Source organism: Anthonomus grandis, chromosome 4 (genome assembly GCF_022605725.1).
Source record: "Anthonomus grandis grandis chromosome 4, icAntGran1.3, whole genome shotgun sequence".
Classification (NCBI taxonomy): domain Eukaryota; kingdom Metazoa; phylum Arthropoda; class Insecta; order Coleoptera; family Curculionidae; genus Anthonomus; species Anthonomus grandis.
In genome coordinates, this window is record NC_065549.1 from 7,711,972 (window position 1) to 7,733,924 (window position 21,953).

General features: G+C 30.6%; 2 protein-coding genes and 1 pseudogene across 9 annotated transcripts in view; all 3 read right to left on the bottom strand.

The window, feature by feature from the left end:
• The window catches only part of LOC126735396 (retinal guanylyl cyclase 2), a 123,633-nt gene extending 116,723 nt beyond the window's left edge, over nucleotides 1–6,910 (bottom strand). Inside the window, exon 1 of the mRNA XM_050439363.1 lies at nucleotides 6,737–6,910. The gene's annotated coding sequence lies outside the window, so the exon portion shown is untranslated. The remainder of the gene's footprint in view (nucleotides 1–6,736) is intronic.
• A 2,781-nt stretch (nucleotides 6,911–9,691) lies between these two features.
• Nucleotides 9,692–11,038, bottom strand: LOC126735172 (uncharacterized; annotated as a pseudogene).
• A 2,575-nt stretch (nucleotides 11,039–13,613) lies between these two features.
• Nucleotides 13,614–21,953, bottom strand: part of LOC126735770 (E3 ubiquitin-protein ligase TRIP12) — an 87,031-nt gene continuing 78,691 nt past the window's right edge. For all 8 annotated transcript variants that reach the window (XM_050439873.1, XM_050439874.1, XM_050439871.1 and 5 more), the window contains one exon: nucleotides 13,614–20,742. In XM_050439873.1, coding sequence (XP_050295830.1) covers nucleotides 20,546–20,742 — 197 coding nt within the window. In that variant the 3' untranslated portion in view covers nucleotides 13,614–20,545. The remainder of the gene's footprint in view (nucleotides 20,743–21,953) is intronic.

Consider the following 21,953-nt stretch of genomic DNA (forward strand, 5'->3'; position numbering starts at 1 on the left):
CAGCCGCCGCTTGCATTAAGTGCGAGTGAGAAAAAATATATTTGATTAGTTGCTAAGCGTGCGTTTTATAGTACAGATGCCTAATGTAAAAAGTTTTACCGTTTTTTTTTTAAATTGCCTTTTTTTGCTGCTATTTTCGAAAAAATTGTTTAGTGAAAAAAAAATGCTAAAAGATCGGAAAATGTGTTTTTTTGCCAAAAGCCCGCCGCCAGACAAGGTGAGCTTCTACTATACAATAGGTGCAAATGAGAAAGAAACGTCATATGAGAGTAGTTACTAAACGCGGTTTGTAGTTTAGGCATATATGGAAAATGCATTTAATTTTATATTTCAACTACCTACTATTTTTCCATTTTTTCTGCTATTTTCTGGGCTTTTTAGTTTCTAGTTTCTAGTTTCTAGTTTAGTTCTATAATTTCTTAATATATTATTGGACCGTTAAAATTGCCCGAAAAAATATGTTTTTTTAATATCAGTTTAAATTACTAAGAAAATTCATTGTAAATATTTTCAATTAACTACACGGTTAAAACTTTTAAATAATTTAAACTTATTTAAAGACTACAATAATATCCACAAATTCAAATATTTACCAACAGAGGTCAGAGTAATTGAAATGACTGAAACTTGAAATAAATGAATCAACTGGTTGGAAAAGCTGTTGATGGACACTTCTAGCATTTAATAAAATACATTTTAAGAATGTGAAATGTAGAATACAAAAGAATTATTTTTTAAACGTTATTATTTCGGAACAGTTGAAGATGGGTATAGGACGTTATACACAAAACATGTCCACAATTTTCTGAAAAACTAATTTAAGAAAACAATTTTTTTGCAAAACCCTTTATATTTACATTTGATGTCAAAATATCCCTGATCCAAAAGTTACATCGACGAGTCCAAGGATTTTTTTCAAAAAAATAACCCTCCTTTTACTAAATTTTTCCGTTGGTGAACCAGAATCCTGTATATTATTATTTTTACACCTTAATATCTTTATTATAAACATATAGTACCATTTAATAACTACTTTATCAGAAACTCACAAGCAAATACAATCTGCTCTATGCCTTTACGCCATGTTACAAATAAAAAGCACAGCCAATTCTAGAAAATGATTCTTTTAAGATGTATTATGATCGTCCTACTATCACTGATATTGTGGTGTTAAATAAAATGTAAAATGCAGTATAAAGTATAATAACTTATTGGATAAACACCAGAAGTAACAGACTAAATATGCAAACCGTGCCGTAGAAATCAAACAAATGTGGCCAATACCAATAATTGTTTTAGCCACGGATTTAGTTTCGAAACCTATCCATGTAACAGATGTAACATATTTCAGCTCGGATTATAGAAATCTAGAAGCAGCAATTCTCAATACTTGTATCTGTGAAAGATAAATTTGCTGCGATAGTGTATAAGAAGATATAATAAAGATGTACAAATATTGGGCCATTGCAGGCATCTCAGATATGCGAGAGGACTGTTTAGGCGCTAGAACGAAAACAAACCAAAATTAGACTAATAAAAAAAAGAAATAAATTGTAACCGAAAAAAAATATTATAGTTCAATGAAATTCAACTCTGCATGCTAGAAATAAACAATACCAAATCAAAGTTCATCAATTTAAAGATATAATATAGGGAGAAATATTTCTTTTTTATATGAGAGCCTCTATATATTTATTTTATTCAAAATTAAAACTGAAAAAAAAACTTAGATAAAATGTTAGTGAAGAAACACACATTACGCATTGGCGTGCAGTAGGTTTGTTTCGTAAAGACCACTTAGAACTGATTGCGGTTTAAATATAAGGCCAATTAATAGTTTCAATTCGCAAAAAATTCTTTCAAAAAGGTCAGTAAAACTCTATTGGACAAAGCCACGTTAAAGTCCCTTGGTTGTCTTAAAAATTATTCTGCAGGTTATTAATTCATGGACATATCCACTTACGAATACGCACGCGACATTCATTCAACAACAACTCAAAACTTCAAGATGTTCCAGGCAGTAATTTATTCCCAAAAAATTGTACACTCTTATGATCCACATTGATATTAGCAAAAAAAACTCAATTCTTTTAACATTTCGAGAAGGAATGGTCCCACCGCGATAACTTAACCCGCCTCCGCACGAGAAATAAAACGGAAAAGAGAGTGAAAACTGAGGTTATATTCTTCGGCTTTACTGTCTTGTTTATGGCTTATTTGGACCATGAAAAATTGCTGAAAAATTTCCCTCTAAATATTTTACGGTTTTATTGCGGCAACTTCTCTTTAATATGACTATCACTCATATATAATTTTATTATTATTTGTTTTTTATTAAATTGCAGGTGACTGGTGATCCCAATGGAAATAAAACACGCATACCTAAATATAATTTGTAATAATTCTTAATGTAGTTCTCAGGGAATCTGTTACAACATTTTTGTATAAAATGGTTGATCACATAATCCTTTCAGTATAAGCTTTGATTGAATAGTAGTTGATTGAATAACCTATTATTCAATCAACGGTATAAGACTAAAAGTAGTCAAGAAATCATTAGGATTGCCACACAAATAATCATTCAACATTGATTTCTTAATACAACATATTTATTATAAGCTTCAAAATACCAATTTTAAAATTTCTATGAATTCAAATCGTTTTCGTAAAATATCTGATATAGCAGAATGTTAGGGACAAAGCGTAATTGAACTGAGCTCGGAGGCGGCGTGTCAATTAAGTAGTGAGTACAAACGTTCAAATCGAATTTCGATTCGGATGGCGGCAATAATTTGTAACGCAGTCCAATGTAAAATCAAATATGGTTCCTATTTAAAAACTGGGGTATCGTTGGTTAGTGGATGTCAACCCCTTGCTGCTTTAACAACTCGATTAACAATAGGGTTCTGAAAATGTATTTGGATGGGTTTAGTGAGATATATCGTGTCTTCCAGGCAGCCGAACTCTCTGAAGATATTAGTATTAGACAAATCAATAAATTTTAACGTCCTCAGTGATTTTATTTCAGAGGAAATTCGGGCCTGTTGTCCTTTATTAAGGCCAATAGAAATAGCTTTGAAAATTACCCGAAAAAGTGTGAGTTTTTGACTTTCAAGATCAGTCTATAAAATAAAAAGGATATTTAAAATGTTTGTTCATTTAATATTTTATAATTTGAATAATAATTACAAATGCGTTCTGAACCTCCATTTTAATTAATTCGTTTCTTTCTAATAATATGCAAAGTGTATTAGAGAACAGATGTACAGCTCCTCCATACTTCATCTCTTTAAATTGACGACTATAAAAGATGATCTGTCAGGTGTCAGATGACTGGTTTATTTCCACGAACTTAGTAAATATACCTGGACTGCTAATGAATATTATGGCCCCTATACCCAAAAATAACCATTGACTGGCGACTTTTTTTATAGTGATTGTGCCTTTTTGATGTTGGTCACTCTGAACATTTTCAGTGTTGCCAACAAAAAATATATTAAATAACGGTAATGAAATTGACGTTTGACGTATGATCTGTCACGAACTAAATTTATTTTTTTTATTGACATTGTTTTTAAACCATCATTGGGATTCCAAAATTACGCACTAAAGTCTGGACACGATCACTCGATATGAGTGATTCTAAATAACATTGTATTTATCTAATAACGCAACTATCTTATCGCATCTATTCTTAACTAAATGTAACTTTTTAAACATAACCTCCCAAAAACCTTAATTATTTTATTTCCCTATAATTGGCAGACCTGAAATTTGTCAGAGTGACCAACATCGAAAGGACACAATGACGCAAAATGGCGGCCCCGTAGTAGTGGTCATTTACTTTTTATTAAATTGGCAGTCCAGGTATATTTATTAAGTTCGTGTTTACCTCACATTGCGGTTTTAATTATTTAGTATTTTCCAGTTTTTTAAAGTAGGATTTGGTAATAAAAAACACTATTCGTCCTTGTTTTATTCAAAGACAACACTGAGAACCATCCAACCGGTCTATTGTTTTGGATTATTTATTAATACCCTTATTGTACTTGATTTTTATATTTTTACAGTTAGTAAGTATTTCTCAACTGTCTCCATTGTACAATGAAGTTAAATTTAAATAGCACACAATTTGTCAACGAATTCATTTGCAAAAATTGTATCAAAACTCACCCTATGCCATGCAGAGCGTAGCCACTTGCGTTGCAAAAGGGATTTATTTAAATTGCATATTGTTACATCAACATTATTTACCCTTTACTATGGTTCATTTTTAAAACTTTACAAAAATTGACATACGTCATCAAGAATTTGGCCTTTTAAATGTAAAAATTGTGATCATTTAAAAAATTGCGTGCACCAAGAATTCCTCAACTATCTCCACATTTAATATAAGAATTTGGTAGTGGCCCAGGCACAAAGCCTTTCCTTCTAATACTATTTAAATAGTCTAAAATAAATAGTCAATGATTAAGTTTTAAGTCCTTGAATTATATCGGTTTTAGTATATTTAAAAAAATAACCGTTCCATTTATTTATAATAAAGAACGTTGATAAATTCTGGACTACTTATAAAATTGTACAAAGTTGTATTTAAGAATTTTGTGATCGGACATTGCTTTTGGTCATGCACAAGCTCTTTCTAGTACAATATAAAAATAGTTCAAAGATCTAACAGCATTTTTTATAAATAAAACCAACAGTTTAGTTTTAAAATTGAATTAAAATCGAAAAAAATATAGAAATTTAACGCGTAAAATGCGTAAAACGCGCTTAATTGCAAAAATTGAATGGTCATTTTTATGCTAAGGGCAGTTTTAGTATAAATTTTAAATGGTCTTTTACCCTTTTCTAACTGTAGGTTAGTTTTGTAGTTTTAAAATTGTACTAGTTGTAAAATTGTAAAAATCCAGGTTATGCGTGACCAGAGGCTAATACCAATAAAGAGTCTCTATGTAGATAAAAGAGTCTGAATTACGTAGTAATATGTGACCAAAGCCCACGTACAAAGCGGTTTTAAAACAAATTTCTTAATTATTTTAAATTCCATCTTCATCTTTAATTCTTTGCTAGCTGTGCATTACAATTTCAAAACTGTACTAAGTATTCTTTTTATTATTTTCTAAATTTTTATTATTTTCTAATTTTTCTAATCTATTATTTTAGTTATTTTCTAAACTGTACTATAATAAAAGTCCAGTTTAACTTAAAATTGCCGACGTTTCGCAAAATATCTTTGCATCCTCAGTATTACCAGATATAGTTGTCTAATAACTTCAGAGGCTATGCTCAAAGCGGCTTTAGTACAAATTTTTAAATGATTTAATCCTTTAACTAAAATTTCAAATAATTAACATTCAAATTCTAATTTAAATACATATTTTATGCCATATATTCAATTAAACAATCTTTTATCCTTTACTAGCTGTGCATTATTAAAATTACACTAAAAGCGCCAGAGGCTACGCACAAGGCGATCTTACGACAAATTTTCAACTAATTAAAGGTTTTATTATTATTATTTTTTATTATTTTATGCATTATTTCTTAAAACTATTGAAAACCCCAGGTTTTAATATAAATTTTAAAATCATTTATTCTAACGCCTATCAAGGTCTTTTACTCTTTACTAGGTGTATATAAATTATTAAAATTGTACTAAAAACGCCAGAGGCTACGCACGAGGCGGCTTAAGCACAAATTTTTGAAAGTGCCAGAGACTACACACAAGGAGGTTTTAGTACAAACTTTTAACTAATTAACGGTTTTATCAATATCTTTTACTCTTTACCAGCTATTCATTATTTTTTTTAAATGTATTAAAAACGTCAGGGACGCACAAGGTAGTTTTAGTACAAATTTTTAACTGAAACATTTTTTTTACTCTTTACTAGCTGTGCATTAATTTTTGAAATTGTACTGAAAATACCAGGGGCTACGCACAAAGGGTCTTACAAGTTTTTAAATGCTTTTAAGTTCTATAAACATCTTTTATCCTTTATTAGCTATGCGCATCAATAAGTATAATTGTATGCACATGACGGTTTTAGTACAAATTTTTAAAACGTTTAAAGTTATCTTAATATCTTTTATTCTTTGCCAGTTGTGCATTAATTATTAAAATTGTACCAAAAATGTCAGAGGCTACGCCGCACAAGACGGCTTTAATACAATCGTTTAAAGTTCTCCATCAACATCTTCTAGCTTTTACTAAAAGAGAAATAATTTATAAAGTTGTACAATAGTTTCTATTTATTTAAAAGTGCCTTAATTTTAAAAATTTTGTGCTCTGCCCACACAAAACATTTTTAGCAGAAATTTTTATACTATCCACATTCTTTTGCATAATTTAAATTAATAAATGTAATCTCCAAAAATAAAAAAAGCTAAATTCCACAGTATTTTTATTTATCTTCTTAGAGAATTTGTAAGTTGACTTGATCTAAGTTACAAACTGTTCATAATTCCTTTATTATTGACTTAATAAGAAAAGTGCATATACATTTTTTTATTTAGAAAGGGATTTGCTATGGATCAGTATAGTAATATACAGGGTGTTTTGTTGTATTTTCAGAACTAAAAAGTTCTAAAGAAAGGTACTAAACTTAATTTTCAGTATGACAAATGAATAGCGTATAAAATGACCATAATTTACCGACTGAAAAATGAAATTGTATTTGAAGGTAACTGAAGAAATTATAAGAAACTTAATAATTAAATATAAACAAACACCTACCTCTTACATCCAAGCCTTAAATTACCCAAAAATGCCAAAATTATAGTCCATATTCAATCGTTTTTTCCCTTATTCTAAAAAAACGCGCGAAACCAAAAACGACAGAAAAATATATATATTAATTAGAACGAAAAAGCAAGAAGCGACGACTAGCGAGTGTAAACCGTCGGAAGGAAAAAATCCTGGAAAACCCACGTGACCAGTCCGAGAACCGATACGCGAATATCCAGAAAATCTGCGAGTCGTTCGAATCCGGATCGGGTTGGGAAGCGCGACGCCCGGCGCCTGGTCCAGGATCTGAGCAGTTGAATCGATCCCTCGACTTCCAGAGGGTGGGAGTAGGAACGAAAAGTGCACTCGTATGCACTCTCGCTTGGGAAATGTATGTAAAAATTTTGAGTTTGACATCGCTTTAAATTTTATTGTTTATGGGGACGTGGCCCTACGACTACTTGTATTTTGAGCCTTGACTAAAGTGCTTTAGGCGCCATTTGATGATTGATTGGATAAACAAAGGAACTTAGTTATTTCTGAAAAAAAATTATTAAAATTTATTTAACCAATTGAGTTATCGTTTCTATTAAGTTTGGTTATTTTACAATATCATTTAATCAAAGTAACAGACCACTACCTAAGTATTTTTACTAAATATTATTGTTATAGTTACTATGCAGGTAAGGCTGGTCTTATTAAAAAATTTACCTATTTACATTACATTTTTTGTTACCTTTACTAAATTATTTAGTTAAAACTATTAAATTGCTTTATTTATATTATACATTTTATTAATATGGTAGTAACATTAACTAAAAAGTAATGTAAAGTCATCTGATATAAAAGTTTTAATTTGATTTTCATTATTTCTTAATGATTCATGTACACAATGGGAAACATATCAGCACAAAATTTGGTAATAGACGGTTTTTGGCGTCGAGAAATTTTAATTTAATGTTGATTAATGTGTAAATCCTAGAGGGCCCTATCGGCGATCCTCCGACAGGATAAAGACGTGTATGATGTATGACACATTTTTCTGCCTGAGAGTCTATGGATTTTTCATCGAAAACTTAAAATTTTAAATCAAAGTTACATAAGAAAGGAAAACCTTTGTCGAGTCGCTCAGAACAACCATTTTTGAGATAAATTAATTTTCAGTTTTGTTCAATTAATGAATAGTATGGAAATAAGGTATCCAACATAGTCATGGGTTTTGTAAAGACATAATATCTTAATTTAATTGTTAAATATTTGTTGAATATAATAATATAATGCAAAATAAATAGTATTATTTATAATAATATGATTATATTTATTTATTTGATATTGTTCCCAGAAATACAATTTCTATAACAAGGGTTACAAATACATAGGTTTTTCATTAATTCTAAACTAACGCAATAATTATTTGACCAAAGCAAACGAAATTTTATAAAATACAAAGAGAATAAAATCCTAATAACAATAATTTCATAAATTGCCCCTAAATTCAAAAAAATATATTAAAGTATATTTATATAATAATTGTTTTTCCTGCAAAAAAAAACAAATACACCATCTACAAGCCTACGCATTCCTAAGAAATCTCAGTACTATTAAAGTCTATATATATTCCAACTGGATTCTTGAATGCAGCAATCCTCACCAGCATCCCCTTCCAACTGAATTTTGAGATATTGCGTATTGAATTTTAGTAAGTTTTTAACACATACTCTAATATAAAAATGACAAAATATCATTGCCAGTCTTTAACAGGTATCTTAGATTAACTGTGGTACAAAGTCTGGGTTGAACCCGTAGTTAGTTACGATGTTTTTTTAAACGAACTTAAAAGACAAAGAAATTAATTACCTGGCAACGCCGCCAGCAAATTTTAAAAATGTTATATCAAAGTAAAGCTCTCTTCATGTCTAATTATTTTGTGAAATAATACACAGGGCGTTCCCTGTATAGGTAAAAGTGTTTTTAGTTTTTTTAGAACCTTTGCTCTACATATGCCATATAGTTTAGACGCTATCTTTGCTGACCCACCCTGTACAATAAATACACATGCATTAATTTATTTATGCCAAAAGTATAGCACAAGGATATATAGTCGGCACATGCTTCGAATATGATGATTCTTTTTGAGGTTAAACGTGCACAAAACTTTGTGAATAGAAAGCTTAAATGGTTTTTATATGAGAACATACTTACCTATAATATCCAATTTCTAAATATGCAGAAATTAATTGAATCGATGTAAGCAGAAAGGGCACATGTCAAAAAACACATTTTTGGAAAATCGATAAAAACTGTTTTTTTCATCAAATTAAGTAAAATTATTAACATTTATTGTTATAATTGATTTGTAGTTTAAATAGCACGATTTGTCTCCTTATATTTTAAATTTAAAAATTGATTTTAGCTCCCCCAGAAGACTTTGAAAGAATTGACATGTGCCCTTTTTGAAAATAATGCTATTTAGTAAATTTGAAAAATATTTATTTTTTTTAATACAGCTCTAGTTATGTAAAGTACAAGCCAAAAATAAACAGCTTATTTCAATAAAAGAGAACAATGTTTTGGAAAAACTGATCTTCGGATCATTCATTGATTGTTGATTGTAGGCCACTGAAGAATAGCATCAAAATATGGTTTGTGTTATTCTGCAACAAAAGCAGTGCTTTTCCTTATATGCTCCATTTTGTTGGCCTTAATAGGAACTTCTCCTAAGGGATGCGCAAGGCTCGTTGGCAAAGTTGGGCAGGCCATTCCAGGTTGTGATAAATTAAATGTATGTGACACCAAACCGTCAGTAAAAGGATAGGCTTGAACAGTGCCTTTTTGTTGGGATGTGTATTTAAAACATGAAAAGGTGCTTATTTGAAAGTTGACCTTTTCATAACGAGGAAAATGTTTTGTTTCTTCAGAGACACAGATTTTTTTTATAAAATTTTCCCCACCAGTTTTTGAAATCTAATACGTCACTTGTTGCAACCTCTTTGACTGAAAATTTTGCGAACCCAACGCGAAGTCCCTGTCACAAGGGAGAAATGAATGCCCCCTAATTGGGAAAAAGTGCCAAATCATGCTAAATTTACCAGAATCTGTGAGAGCCAAAAGCATCCTGACCATAGTATTGTTTTGGCCCCAGCAATTATCACTGTAAAGATGAAGCTCCGATTGATTTTCCTTGAATTCATTAAGATATTCGAGAACAAACGTACAAATTTCGTCAGCTGTTTTCTTTGCCTGTCCCTCGTGGTAAACGTACATCCTGGATTTATTTGTCTTAAGAATGTGAATACAAAATACGGACGCAGTAAGCTGCTGGTAGTAAAATACCTCATCCATAGGCGTTGTGGGTAACTGGACATTTTGCATAAAATCGAAGGCCACTGACAGAACTTGGTCTTTATTTTCCTTTTCTTCAATATCTTTGGTTATTTTTGAATAAAATTTTTTAGCCCTTCGTTTGTGAACTATCAATTCTGCTTTTATTTTGTTATTTGGTAATTCACAAGTCGAACAAACATCAACTTGTGGTCTTCCGAAAGAGAGATTAAAACTATCACGGAAAAAGCATCTATAAAATGAAAAGCTTACCTTTTGGTTTGGATACTTCTCTAGGTAAAGCTGATGCATTTTTTGTCAAATTTAGCTGGCTATTCAAATAATGTTTTTCACGTCCTGAATAGTGGCTCATTTTTGTAGGAAATAATTGTATGTGTTCCTTTACATAATTCCGAATTTCTTCTGAGAAAGTATTACCACTTGTAATTTTTCCGCGTAAGTCATTCGGTGACTTGCCTTGTGAGGATAAGGTGTTAATTCTCCTGATGCGTTTGTACGTGATAGCATATAAATTCAAAAATGCTTTAACACAAATCTATACTTTGGAACTTCCTTTAAATGAATAGTACTTGAAACTTTTTGATTTGGGTTTATTTTTGTCACCTGGTCGAGGACGCCGCTGCTTTACTTACATCATATCCACAAGACCCTGTAGAAAAATGTCTTGTTCGTTTTTAGAGCTTAAAGTATAAAATCGTTGAAAAATCGCCAATCCATCTGCATCAGAGAACTTTTCAGCGCATTTCATTCTACAACTAAATAATGAAATTAACCGATGTGCCAAAAATACTAAAAAAGAACCTACCTGCAAAGGACTGCATTATTAATTTTTTTCTTACAAACGTCTCTTCCTTTACTGTTTTTATAACACTTTCCTTCCAATCTTGCCTTTTTCTGTATGTTGCGAGCATACTTAGAAAGCTCTGCCTTTCGTCTTTTATTAGGTGTTATTTAAGAATTGTCATCCATGTCAAATGAAACTAAAACCACGTGATTAACTGAAGTCGAATTTTTGCTGATGACGTAAAACGCACGACAAACACATGTTGACCCCACCATTAGAAACACTAACACTTCGCATAAACGGCACATGTCACTGACGTGTGTCTTTTATGCATAACGCTAGCATTATTACCCGACATTTCTAAGACATCGGGGATGCGGACTTGTGCCCCTTATGCATAATCCGTTGCGTCTACCATAGGAGAACACATTTTGGGTTTAATGGCAATTTGTCAAAATATTGACTTGTGCCCTTTGTGCTTACACCGGATCAATCAAGCCCGAACAAATTCGATCATTACCCTACGACTTCAATCCGATAATAATGACCCTACACAAATATTGATTGACTGTTTCGTTTAGTACTGCGTTATAGTAATTTGTCCTTTTAAACCTCTGCAAATTGGATGATTTATCCTTATTTGTCTATTGCAAATTAATAACGCCTCATGTGATTGCTTGGATATTTCTTTGCTTTTCTGAGAGTACTAAAGTATGTATTTGAATATACAAAATGACATTACTGAAATATTTATTTGCCTAATAGAAATAGGACTCCTTTAAAATTACCGCTTGCTTTAATGGCAAATAAACGTAGAGTTAGTAACAATTAAAGTTCTACTACAAGGTTTAATTGTTTTCAAAAATAACTAAGTTTATATTTATTTTTAAATACCGATGTAGTGATTTTAGCTAGTTTTATTAAAAAAACGAAAGTCGTAAAAACAAGAACATTGCTTTTTTTTTTAATATATAGGACGTTTATTAAACAAATGTAAAATACAATTTTAATTCAATATTAATCTCGATATTAATACATATTTTACCATAAATTTACCGTAATAAACGTTCATAAGTATTGTCGAAAAAGCAAAAATCATTTTGCTTTTTGTGTGACACTTTCTTACACTTTTTCACTTCAATATAAGTCTTTGGGTATATAATTTAATATTTGTTTTCTTTTTGGTTCACAAAACTGTTTAAATCCTCTCGCGATAGTACCCTCAGTAACCAGTCTGACACTTTTCTTTTAAAACTAATAAAACTTTCACATTCAACATTTAATATCATCAGGGATTTTATTATATAGTCTTGGAGTTAGGTATAGCCAGCTTCTCTGTCCGCACATTTTTTTGCATTTTGGAATAATAACTTTATTTGAAGACCTTAAATTATAGTTTGTTTCGTTAGAAACTAAACTTTCTTGATGTTTCTTAAACGATCTTAAGAGCATTCTATAACAGAAAAGCTGTCTAATATCCATGACACCACTTATGCCATATAGTGTATCCGATGAAAAAAACCTACTTTTGTTAAATACAATTTTAAGTGCCCATTTTTGAGTTATTTCTAAACCTGTAACATGTGAGTTTAGCACTCCTCCCCAACCAATTATTCCATAGATCAAATGTGACTGCACTAATGAAAAATATAGAGTTTTTAATTGATTCGTTGACAGGAAGTCTTTCAAATAGTTTAATTTTGGCATGACACATCTAATCTTTTGAACAACATATTTGATGTGATGGTCCCATCGGAGGTTGTTGTCTATAATAATTCCCAAATATTTTATAGTCTTTGTCGCAGGTATTGCTTGATTATCCACTATTATGCCTTGACAGTTTATTGTTTTATTATTGGGAGAGAATAATATGCATTTGGTTTTTTCAAGATTTACAGTTAATAAGTTAAAATCAAACCATTTTTTAACTAGCGAAAAATCCCTTTCTGCTTGAATTTTTAATTCCTCCCATGTTTCTCCCTTAAACAAAATAGCAGTATCATCAGCAAATGATATAGTTTTACCATTAATGTTCAGTTTAAGTAAGCCATTTATATACAAAACAAACAGTAGTGGTCCCAAAACAGTCCCCTGAGGAACGCCACTAAGTGACTTTACTAATGTAATTTTACACGTATTTAATTCTCACAAAGTTCTTTTAATATTTTATACAATTTTAAATTTTTCGCAATTGTACTAAAAACACCTAAGACAGCTGGGCCACGCATCACTACGCAATAACTAAAATATTTTAATTGAAATGCAAGAATTGGTATAATTAAAGGAATTACTTTCAAGAGACTTTCTATTTGACATCCCTTCCCAAAAACTCTAAGGTCCTTAAGTATCAGGGCAGATCCCTTTCGGGATAATCGCAAATTCTTTTTTTTTTCTGCTACGTCATTGAATTCTACATAATGATATTTACCTGCACCATATTTAAGTTGCATTTAAACAACATAACAATTTACCATTTGTATTTGTAGAATACTATAAAAATAAATAAGTTAATATTTGGAAAAAGAAAAGACTTAAACCACACTAATATTTAAATAGTTAAGAATACTGCTTAACGTGTTCCATTATAAGTATTTTAAACACTAAATTTTTATTTGTTCTTAGTGTTTCTTTTTGTTAAATATGAAATTTTCACACTTCACGATATAAATGCAAACATCTCATAGAAAAAACAGAGTGAACTCAAAAAGTTATTTCATCAAATCGAATTGGTGTGTACTTGCAAAATAAAACGCACAAAACTGAAGTATACAAATTTATTTGAAACAAAATCGTTTAAAACTAAAAAAAGTTGTTTTTTTTTCCTGTTACTTACATAGTAATAACTCGTGATCCCCTAAACGCGACAGTATTGGCAAAAAACGCAGCTTTTTACCACGATTGTCCTTATATTTTCAAGCCGCTTTTTGGTAGCATCGTTTTAACACACACGGTTAGTACGGGATTTAAAGTGTAAACTATAATACAGAATTAGTCCGGGATCACCTCGTGCGGCAATAAAATCAACTATACTTAACTCGTTGCGAATCTACAAGTGTCCACATTGCACAGATCAGTCGAAGCCCTTCCGACACAACTACACTCTTATATATAAATAATCATTAATAATTGATATAATAGCGAAATGAGGTTTAAGAATTAATTCAGTTTCACACGCATTTTGTATTGAACTGTAGCTACTCTTACGGCAATGGGCCAGTGAAATAAGTGTGCTAGAATATCGAATTTATATAATTCAATGTTATTTGTAGAAACTTAATAGATGGCGTTTAGGGTTTAGCAATTAAATAGTTAGGAAAGTTTGATTCGAAGTTGCCCTATATTCCATACAAATTTGGGTCAGTCAGGTATGTCCAGTATTGGTAATTGATTTTTTTTTAAATTGGCATATAGTATAACAGTGTATTTATTGACTCATAAATCGCGTAAATATGTAATTTTTCCAAAAATGGCTCTACATTTGACAAAGTAGGGAATTCCTACCTGCATTTCCGTAAAAATTGAACACTAAACTGCAATTTAAAATTTATTTTTTTTAGTAAATTTGGCAAAGGTATATGGCGATATTTTTAAAGGAATTTTTGTATGCAAAAAATGAGATGTTAATCTGGTTAACCTATGGATAGATAATAAATCTCATTCATTTTGATTTTGCTTTTTTTAATACGAACATTAAAATATGTTTTCTTTTGAGCAAAAGGGAAATGTTTCATTAAATTTTTACCACGTTTGTGAAATGTTTACTGCATAAACATGCTTTAAATTTAAAAATCAAAGGTTATTACTAGTTTTATTTTCCTTTACCGCTGTCATACGTAATGTATACACTATTTCCCATGTGGAACAACTTTTAAAAAATATTAAATAAACATATTCAATCTCATAATAATTAGGAACTCAGACAAAAATATAATTTGGAATTAAATAGATACCATCTACAGACAGTGACTTTAAAAGTATAAAGATACAACTTGCCAAGATCTGTACATTTGTCTGTACAAATTAAAGAATACATTTTCGAGAAACTAAATAATGGTGAAAAGCAACGTAAAATAGCCAAAGACCTAAATTTAGTAGTATCTAGAACCATTTCTAATTTTAATAGAAGGGGTATGCTACTTCAAAAGTAAACGTTAACAATAATTTGTACGATTTTATTTTATTTTATAAAAGACAAATTATTCTTGATTGATTGTTTTATCGATGGTTGTAACTGCTATAAAATGTAAGAAACAGTATACAAGATAAATAAATAAGTTAGTGATAAAATAATATATTATGAACACTAGATTTATGTATTATTTGCAAGATTTTCTCTTTATAAATTTTCAAAAAGTGTTGTATATCTGGTATTAATAAAAATATTAAATCTACCGAGTTTAAAGTTCAAAAATTTGTTCGGTGTCTAATAAATTCACAAGATAAAGACAAGATTCAACTTATTATTGACAGTCTTACGCAAAATGACAATATTTGTATTGCTAATTTTTGTAGTGTTTAGACTATGAAGATGAAAAAAATGATTTAATAAAAGATATTTGTAATCTTTTGATGGAGTTGACACTACTGAAGAATTGTTTCTTCTTCGACGATAATTTAGAGTTAAGTAGTGACGACGAAAAATCTCAAGATGAAAATACAAACACGAAACATTATGCTTCCTCTACAGCAACGAAAACATCTAACATTATGTTTAGGATGATTTTTAGAGATGTTGAAGATTCCATTCGTAAATTTGATGGTTAAGTCTGAAAGAGGTTATGGCTTATCTGTTTAGTTGAAGGATGACCTGCAAATATGTACTTATTTGTGCAAAAAGTCTATATTATGTGGTCTTCCTAAATTATCTATGCAAATGAAAGGGGTATCGAAACATGGAAACAGATAAAAAAATACTCAAATAAAAATATGGTTCTATTTTGAATGGTGCTCGGTCGAATAAGATGCTGGCTGAAAGAAAAAAAAGATAAGAATGAAAAAAAACAGTAGAGGAAATATAGAAAACCAAGCCCTAATTCATTGTCATTGATGGAATATCTGAAGAAATACAGAATGCAGGCATAGAGAATGTAATATAGACAAAAAACCATCCAGATCATTTATATTATATAAAACTGAATCAAAGTCAGGACTTCAGAAAATAGGCAATATTTGAGATGTTTCAATTGTGGACAAAAATGCAATAGGTCAAGTAACTGTAAATCAAAAAGTTTAGGATCCAATTGCTTTAAATGTAATAAATTTGGCCATATTGGTCTAATCTAAATCTAACTTTTAATAAGATGCGAAAACATAATCGACACAGGAAGTCAGGGTAATTTAGTAAAAGAAAGTATTTAAACATTCCAGTGTTGCCATACTAGGATGTTGTTTAATGTAATTTTTTGATGGATTATCAATTGAACCCTATGCTGGAACAACGTTGTATGCGACCTAAATAATCCATCGACAAAGTAGTGGGGACATTTTAATTAGTCTAATTCATTCGTTCTGTGGAACAACGTTGTATGTGCCGCCAACGTTTTAAAGTTTCAGACACGTGTTGTATTAATACGTGTGTTAGGGGCGCTGTTCATTGTTATAAGCCGAAATGGATGTTACTTTGACAAACTCTGTGATGACACAGATTAATAGAGGAAAAAGGCGAAAGATGCAGATTGACAATTGGAAGCAGAATGCCAGAAAACGGTGCAGAGACAGTGGAGACGCTTACGTTTCATCTAGAAATGTCCCTAAAGAAGCTTTAAAAAGCCCAGATGAAGTAAGTTAATTTAAAGTACCTACCATTTAAAATTCAGTAACAGTGTTAATTTTTAGAGACGTGTATGCAAGTGTTCTCAGTCGCTTAATGGGTGCTCTGCTGAATTATTGGTGGGAAAGCAACAAATATTATTCCAAAATTTCAGACAGCTAAGTTATGATAGTCAATCCCAATACCTATCACAAATTATTTCTATTCAAGAGCTGAAGAGAAGGAGGGTTGAGGAGGCAATATCCCACCGCCAAACAAACAGTATGCAAATCAACAGTTTGTTATATATTCTCAATCACCCAGAGACGACTTCAGTGCCTTGTGGATAAAATAAAATCTGGTGCGAATATTTAACTGACCAACGTGCAAAGCATATGAATCGCCCAAAAAAACTAAAGCTAACAGATGCAGAGAAAATATGTGAACATATTAATTCATTTCCACAGCAGGAAAATCATTATAGCAGAAATGCATCCACAAAGAACTGCCGCCCAGCTGATTTGAGCATCTCAAAAAAGTATAGGCTTGGAAAAATACCCACAAAGTAAAGTCTCATTAAGGACTTATCATTATATATTTAAAAGTAAATTTAACCTACGTTTTGGACTTCCCAGTTCAGACACGTGTTCATACTGTGACAAGCTGTTCATGAAACTTTGCTCAACGATCAATGAACACGAAATAAGGGAAATCGAAAAGGCTAAGACTACTTTTTGCCCAAACCTGAGATTGCATCGGCATTACTATTTTATGTCACTCAAAATTTCAATCGTCTTGGTCGAGGGCAGGAAAGAAAACTTGTGGTTTGGTCGGACCGATGCGTAGGACAAAATAACAATTGGAAGATGATAATATTGCTTTGACTATTACTGAAAGAAACATATTTTACCCAGGTGGAGCAAAAGTTTTTGATTAGTGGACATAGCTGTCAAAAATAGCTGTCCCTGTGATAGAGACTTTGCTCAGATTGAAAGGTCAAAAAACTTTCCTCGGTTTATGTTCCATTCCAGTGGGCAGATGTGATCGCCAAATCAAAAGTAAACAATCCCTTCACAGTTATTTATATGCACCACAAATTTTTTAAAGATTTTACTGATGCAGAAAATTCAATTTGGAAGGATCCTAAATGCAAAATAACACAGGGAGTGTGGATTCAAATAACATCGGATGACCCGAACAGTATGGTCCGGATAAGAAAATCCCATAACACAATTCAACCATGTCGTATTCGCTAAAATCGCCCAAGAAAACGATGGTTGAAGTATCTCTGAATGACCTACGGGAGGCCTAAAATGAACCTCTTCCAATCAAAAAAGAGAAACTTGCCAACTTATTACATATGTGTGATTATATTCCATTAAAATATATCAATTTCTATAATAATATTAAAAGCGGTGCCAAAAAATATGTAGTTTCGTTTTATTTTAAATTGACATGAAAAATAAAAATTATTTTTTCACTTTAACTTTATTTTTCATCCTAAAACAATGTTGTAACCGACGTGGATATACAACGTTGTTTTATTGAAATAAGGAAAATATTCTCGTAAATCCGAATTCTGTATGTGGTCAAGTCTGCAATGCCTCTCTATGGTTAAGTTCTTTAGTGTTATTGATATTAGCCATATATTAAATTCATATGATTAAGCAATCGGTTATTTGTTTTTTTTTTTGATTTCCCAACAAAACAATATTTGGCGGTTACAACGTTGTTCCAGCATAGGGTTCAATTATTAAATTATTTAGTTTTCGATTTTATGTTCTTTCTGTTAAAAATCTGGAAAAGAATGATTGGATAATTGGATTAGAATTTTTAGAGAGCATTGCACAAAATCGCGTGCAAATAACAAAACAATCTATGAAAATTATGAGAGAAAAAAAAGAAATTCTTCATATAAACACCATTGATGAAGATGAGTTAGAAATTGGATTAATAAATGAAAATATAAAAAAAAAAGATAATGACAAATGCTTGAAAAAAGAATGATGACAAATGTTGAAATGAAGATTATAATGAACCAACATATGCATCCCAAGACGTTGTTATCGATCAAGTACAATAATGAATAGATGAAGGCATAGTGGAAGTCCGCAGTTCCGACTACGTAAATTCAGTTGTAATAGAAAAAAAGATGGTTCTTTTAGAGAATGCATTCTAGACATGTAAAAAATAATCTATAGATTGTTAAGGATATATATCCGCTGCCATTAATCAAGAATCAAGTAGATAAACTATAAGACACTAGAATTTTTAGTGCCTTGGAATTAAAGTAAGGATTATCCATTACCTGCAAATATACGTCATGCGTGACCCATCAAGGTCAGTTTCAATTTTTAAAGGTACTATTTGGTTTATGTAATTCCCCAGATGTTTTTCACCATTTCATTAATGTGATTTTTAAAGATTTGTTAAACAAAGGAATAATATTACAATACATGGATGATACCAGCAGCTAACCAAGATGACGGTTTAACCAGATTAAAATCAGTATTACATAAAGGTAGATACTTACAAGTAAATGCTTGGAAATAAATAGGAAAAAATGTCACTTTCTTAAGTAAAGTGTTGAATTTTTGGTACACTGAATTGAGAATGGACAACTTCTTCCATGTTAATATAAAACGAAAGTCGTCACAAGATTTTTCACAACATAAAAACAAGTTGTAAAATCTAAAGCAAATGCAAAAGTATTATATGGGTTATTAAAAATTTAAATTAAGCTCTCAATAAAATTGATTTATTATTACATATTAAATTAGCAGATCTATTTTTAAAAAGAGAGAAAAAATTATATATTTTTTTCAAAGTTGCTTTATTTATGGGCAATAGTGTAGATATTTTTGTAAAACAAGAAAAATAAAAGAATTACATGTAACTTGTATATAGTTAGGACTTGTATATACCAGACCAAAGAAAAATATTTTTGCTACTAGAGGATATTCCTAAGTAAACAACATAATAATCTTTTTAAAACCATTTTACTTAAAGTTGCAACAAGTTAAAAATTATTGTTAATGTGACATTTTTTTCTTTCCGGATATCTTCGGACACATTAACATTCTTTGAAATTTTAAGATACTGACCTGGTAACTCAATAGTTTTCGATATCCCAAGGGAATTTGGAACACCCCGTACATGGCAAACTTCGAATACACACTTAAAAAATAAAATTGTCTCTAATTATTGCATTGTCAGTTAGTTATTGTATTAAACCTCTCGTATGTCTATTGATAGTCCACGAATAGTCTATATAATATATAAATAAATGAGAGCCTCATTCGTATTATATAAGGCCATTAGATTAGGATATTTTATACACTCTATATTCACACTTATATACACAAGATATGTCCCGTAGTATTTACAAAAGAACGTGACGCAACCGTAAAAACTACAGGCACTCGATTCGTTTTATTTCCAATAATTTAGGAGAAAAGAAACCGCAAATGCATACTATAATATATTAAATCCACCCACGCGTTATTATAAGATTATATACACACTTCGAAATATACAATAATATACAGGGTGTCCCACGAAGAACTGCCGATTTATCGAAAAGTAGACTTTGAAAACAATTCGAAACGTTTTTGTGAATGGCACACATTCATTTAAGATAACAAAGCCTTAGCCGGTTTATTCTAGAAATTACCAAAAACATTTTTACCGTTAATCAACGTTGGTCAACGCCCACTCTTCAAAAAACCCGGGGACACCCCATACGAGCCATCTATCAAATTTCCCCCAATCGACCGGCAGCGTTTACTAATCCACCATAAAACGTAACAATTTACCATAGGATAAAACGTTTCGCTATAATTATTTTTTTTTATGAGAAAAAAAAACCCAAGAAAAAAACGAGAAATTCAATCGAGAAGACACCTTAAATTATATACATTTAAACAACAGTTCCGGGGAGCGTTTACGATAGATAGAACGAGTGTTGACCCTCGGAGGCGGCCACGCTCAACTTGTCGCGCATCACTTCTTTACTGGAATAGTCCGGGAGCTTGAGGTAGTTCACGCAGGTCATCACCGACGGTAAAAAGTCGTCGGGGTTCATGTTCGGCTCCAGGGTTTTACGGACAACCGTCAATGGCGGCGATAGAGCTTTAAAACCTGAAAACAAAAAAAAACAGTATTATTTACACTAAATTTGTAATAGAATAAATGAGGCAATCTCCACTTTGTAAAATTTTGCAGGGTAGAGAATTTTTTAATAAAGTTTTAACTTTCTTTGCGATTTATGTTTTATTTATACATCTTACAAAATACTTTAAATTTATCTATTTTGCTTAATTTAATTATTTTACTTTAATTATTTGGCACAACACTTAATTTTATCAGTTTCAGAAAAAAATGGATATTGTCGGTTTTGGTTCTATACTCCTCAAATATTATATTAGTGTTGGGAAAAATGATTAAAACAATCGTATTCCATAGTCTGTAAAATATGTGCTGCGATAGATTGTCCAAAAATTGATTCCCAATTAATATAATAATATGGAACTATCGTATTTCCGAATCATATTTTTCTGTTGGATAGAAGTACTAAATAACCCGACCTAATTGTGAATAAATTTTATTACTAGAGAAAATACTATTACTCGGGAAAAAAGTATTCAGGAAAATGATCGTTCGGAAAAAATAGCATTCGGGAAAATAGCTGCTACTATTCGAGGAGATGTGATTAGGAAAAATCATAATTCGGAAAAACGACCAAGAACGCAAAAAATTAAGTAATTTGTTGCTTATTAAAATACGATTTAAAATTGTTTGAATATTTCGGGAAATTTAAAAAAAAAAAACGCAAATAAAAAAAAATTAATGACACTTTATCGTGGCCCCTTATATTTAATAGTGATTCAAATTTGACGATGACGTTTTGAACTTTTTTTTATATTGAATTTTAATATTTATATGTATATGGTCCGTCCAAATAGTTTGAGTTTTTTGTGTGTAGTATTTATTTGTTTTTCTCTCCAAATTAAAACTACCACTTAATTCCAATTTAATTTTCATCGTTTATTATGATGAATTTAATTACCATTTTTCAAATCAAATCAATCAAATCAAAATGCATTATTGTCAGAAAATTTACATTTTATCGACAAAGCTAAAGGAAAAAAAAATACAAATATAAAGAAATAAACATTTAAAAAAATATTCAGACAAAATACACACAAAGTAAATAGGTACATAACAAAACAAAAATACTGTACAAATTATCAAATTGTACAATTTGGTCGAAATACATAAATAAAATAATTTGTATATACAAATATACACACAATTATATGTATAAAATTGTAAAAAACCTTAGTCTCAAA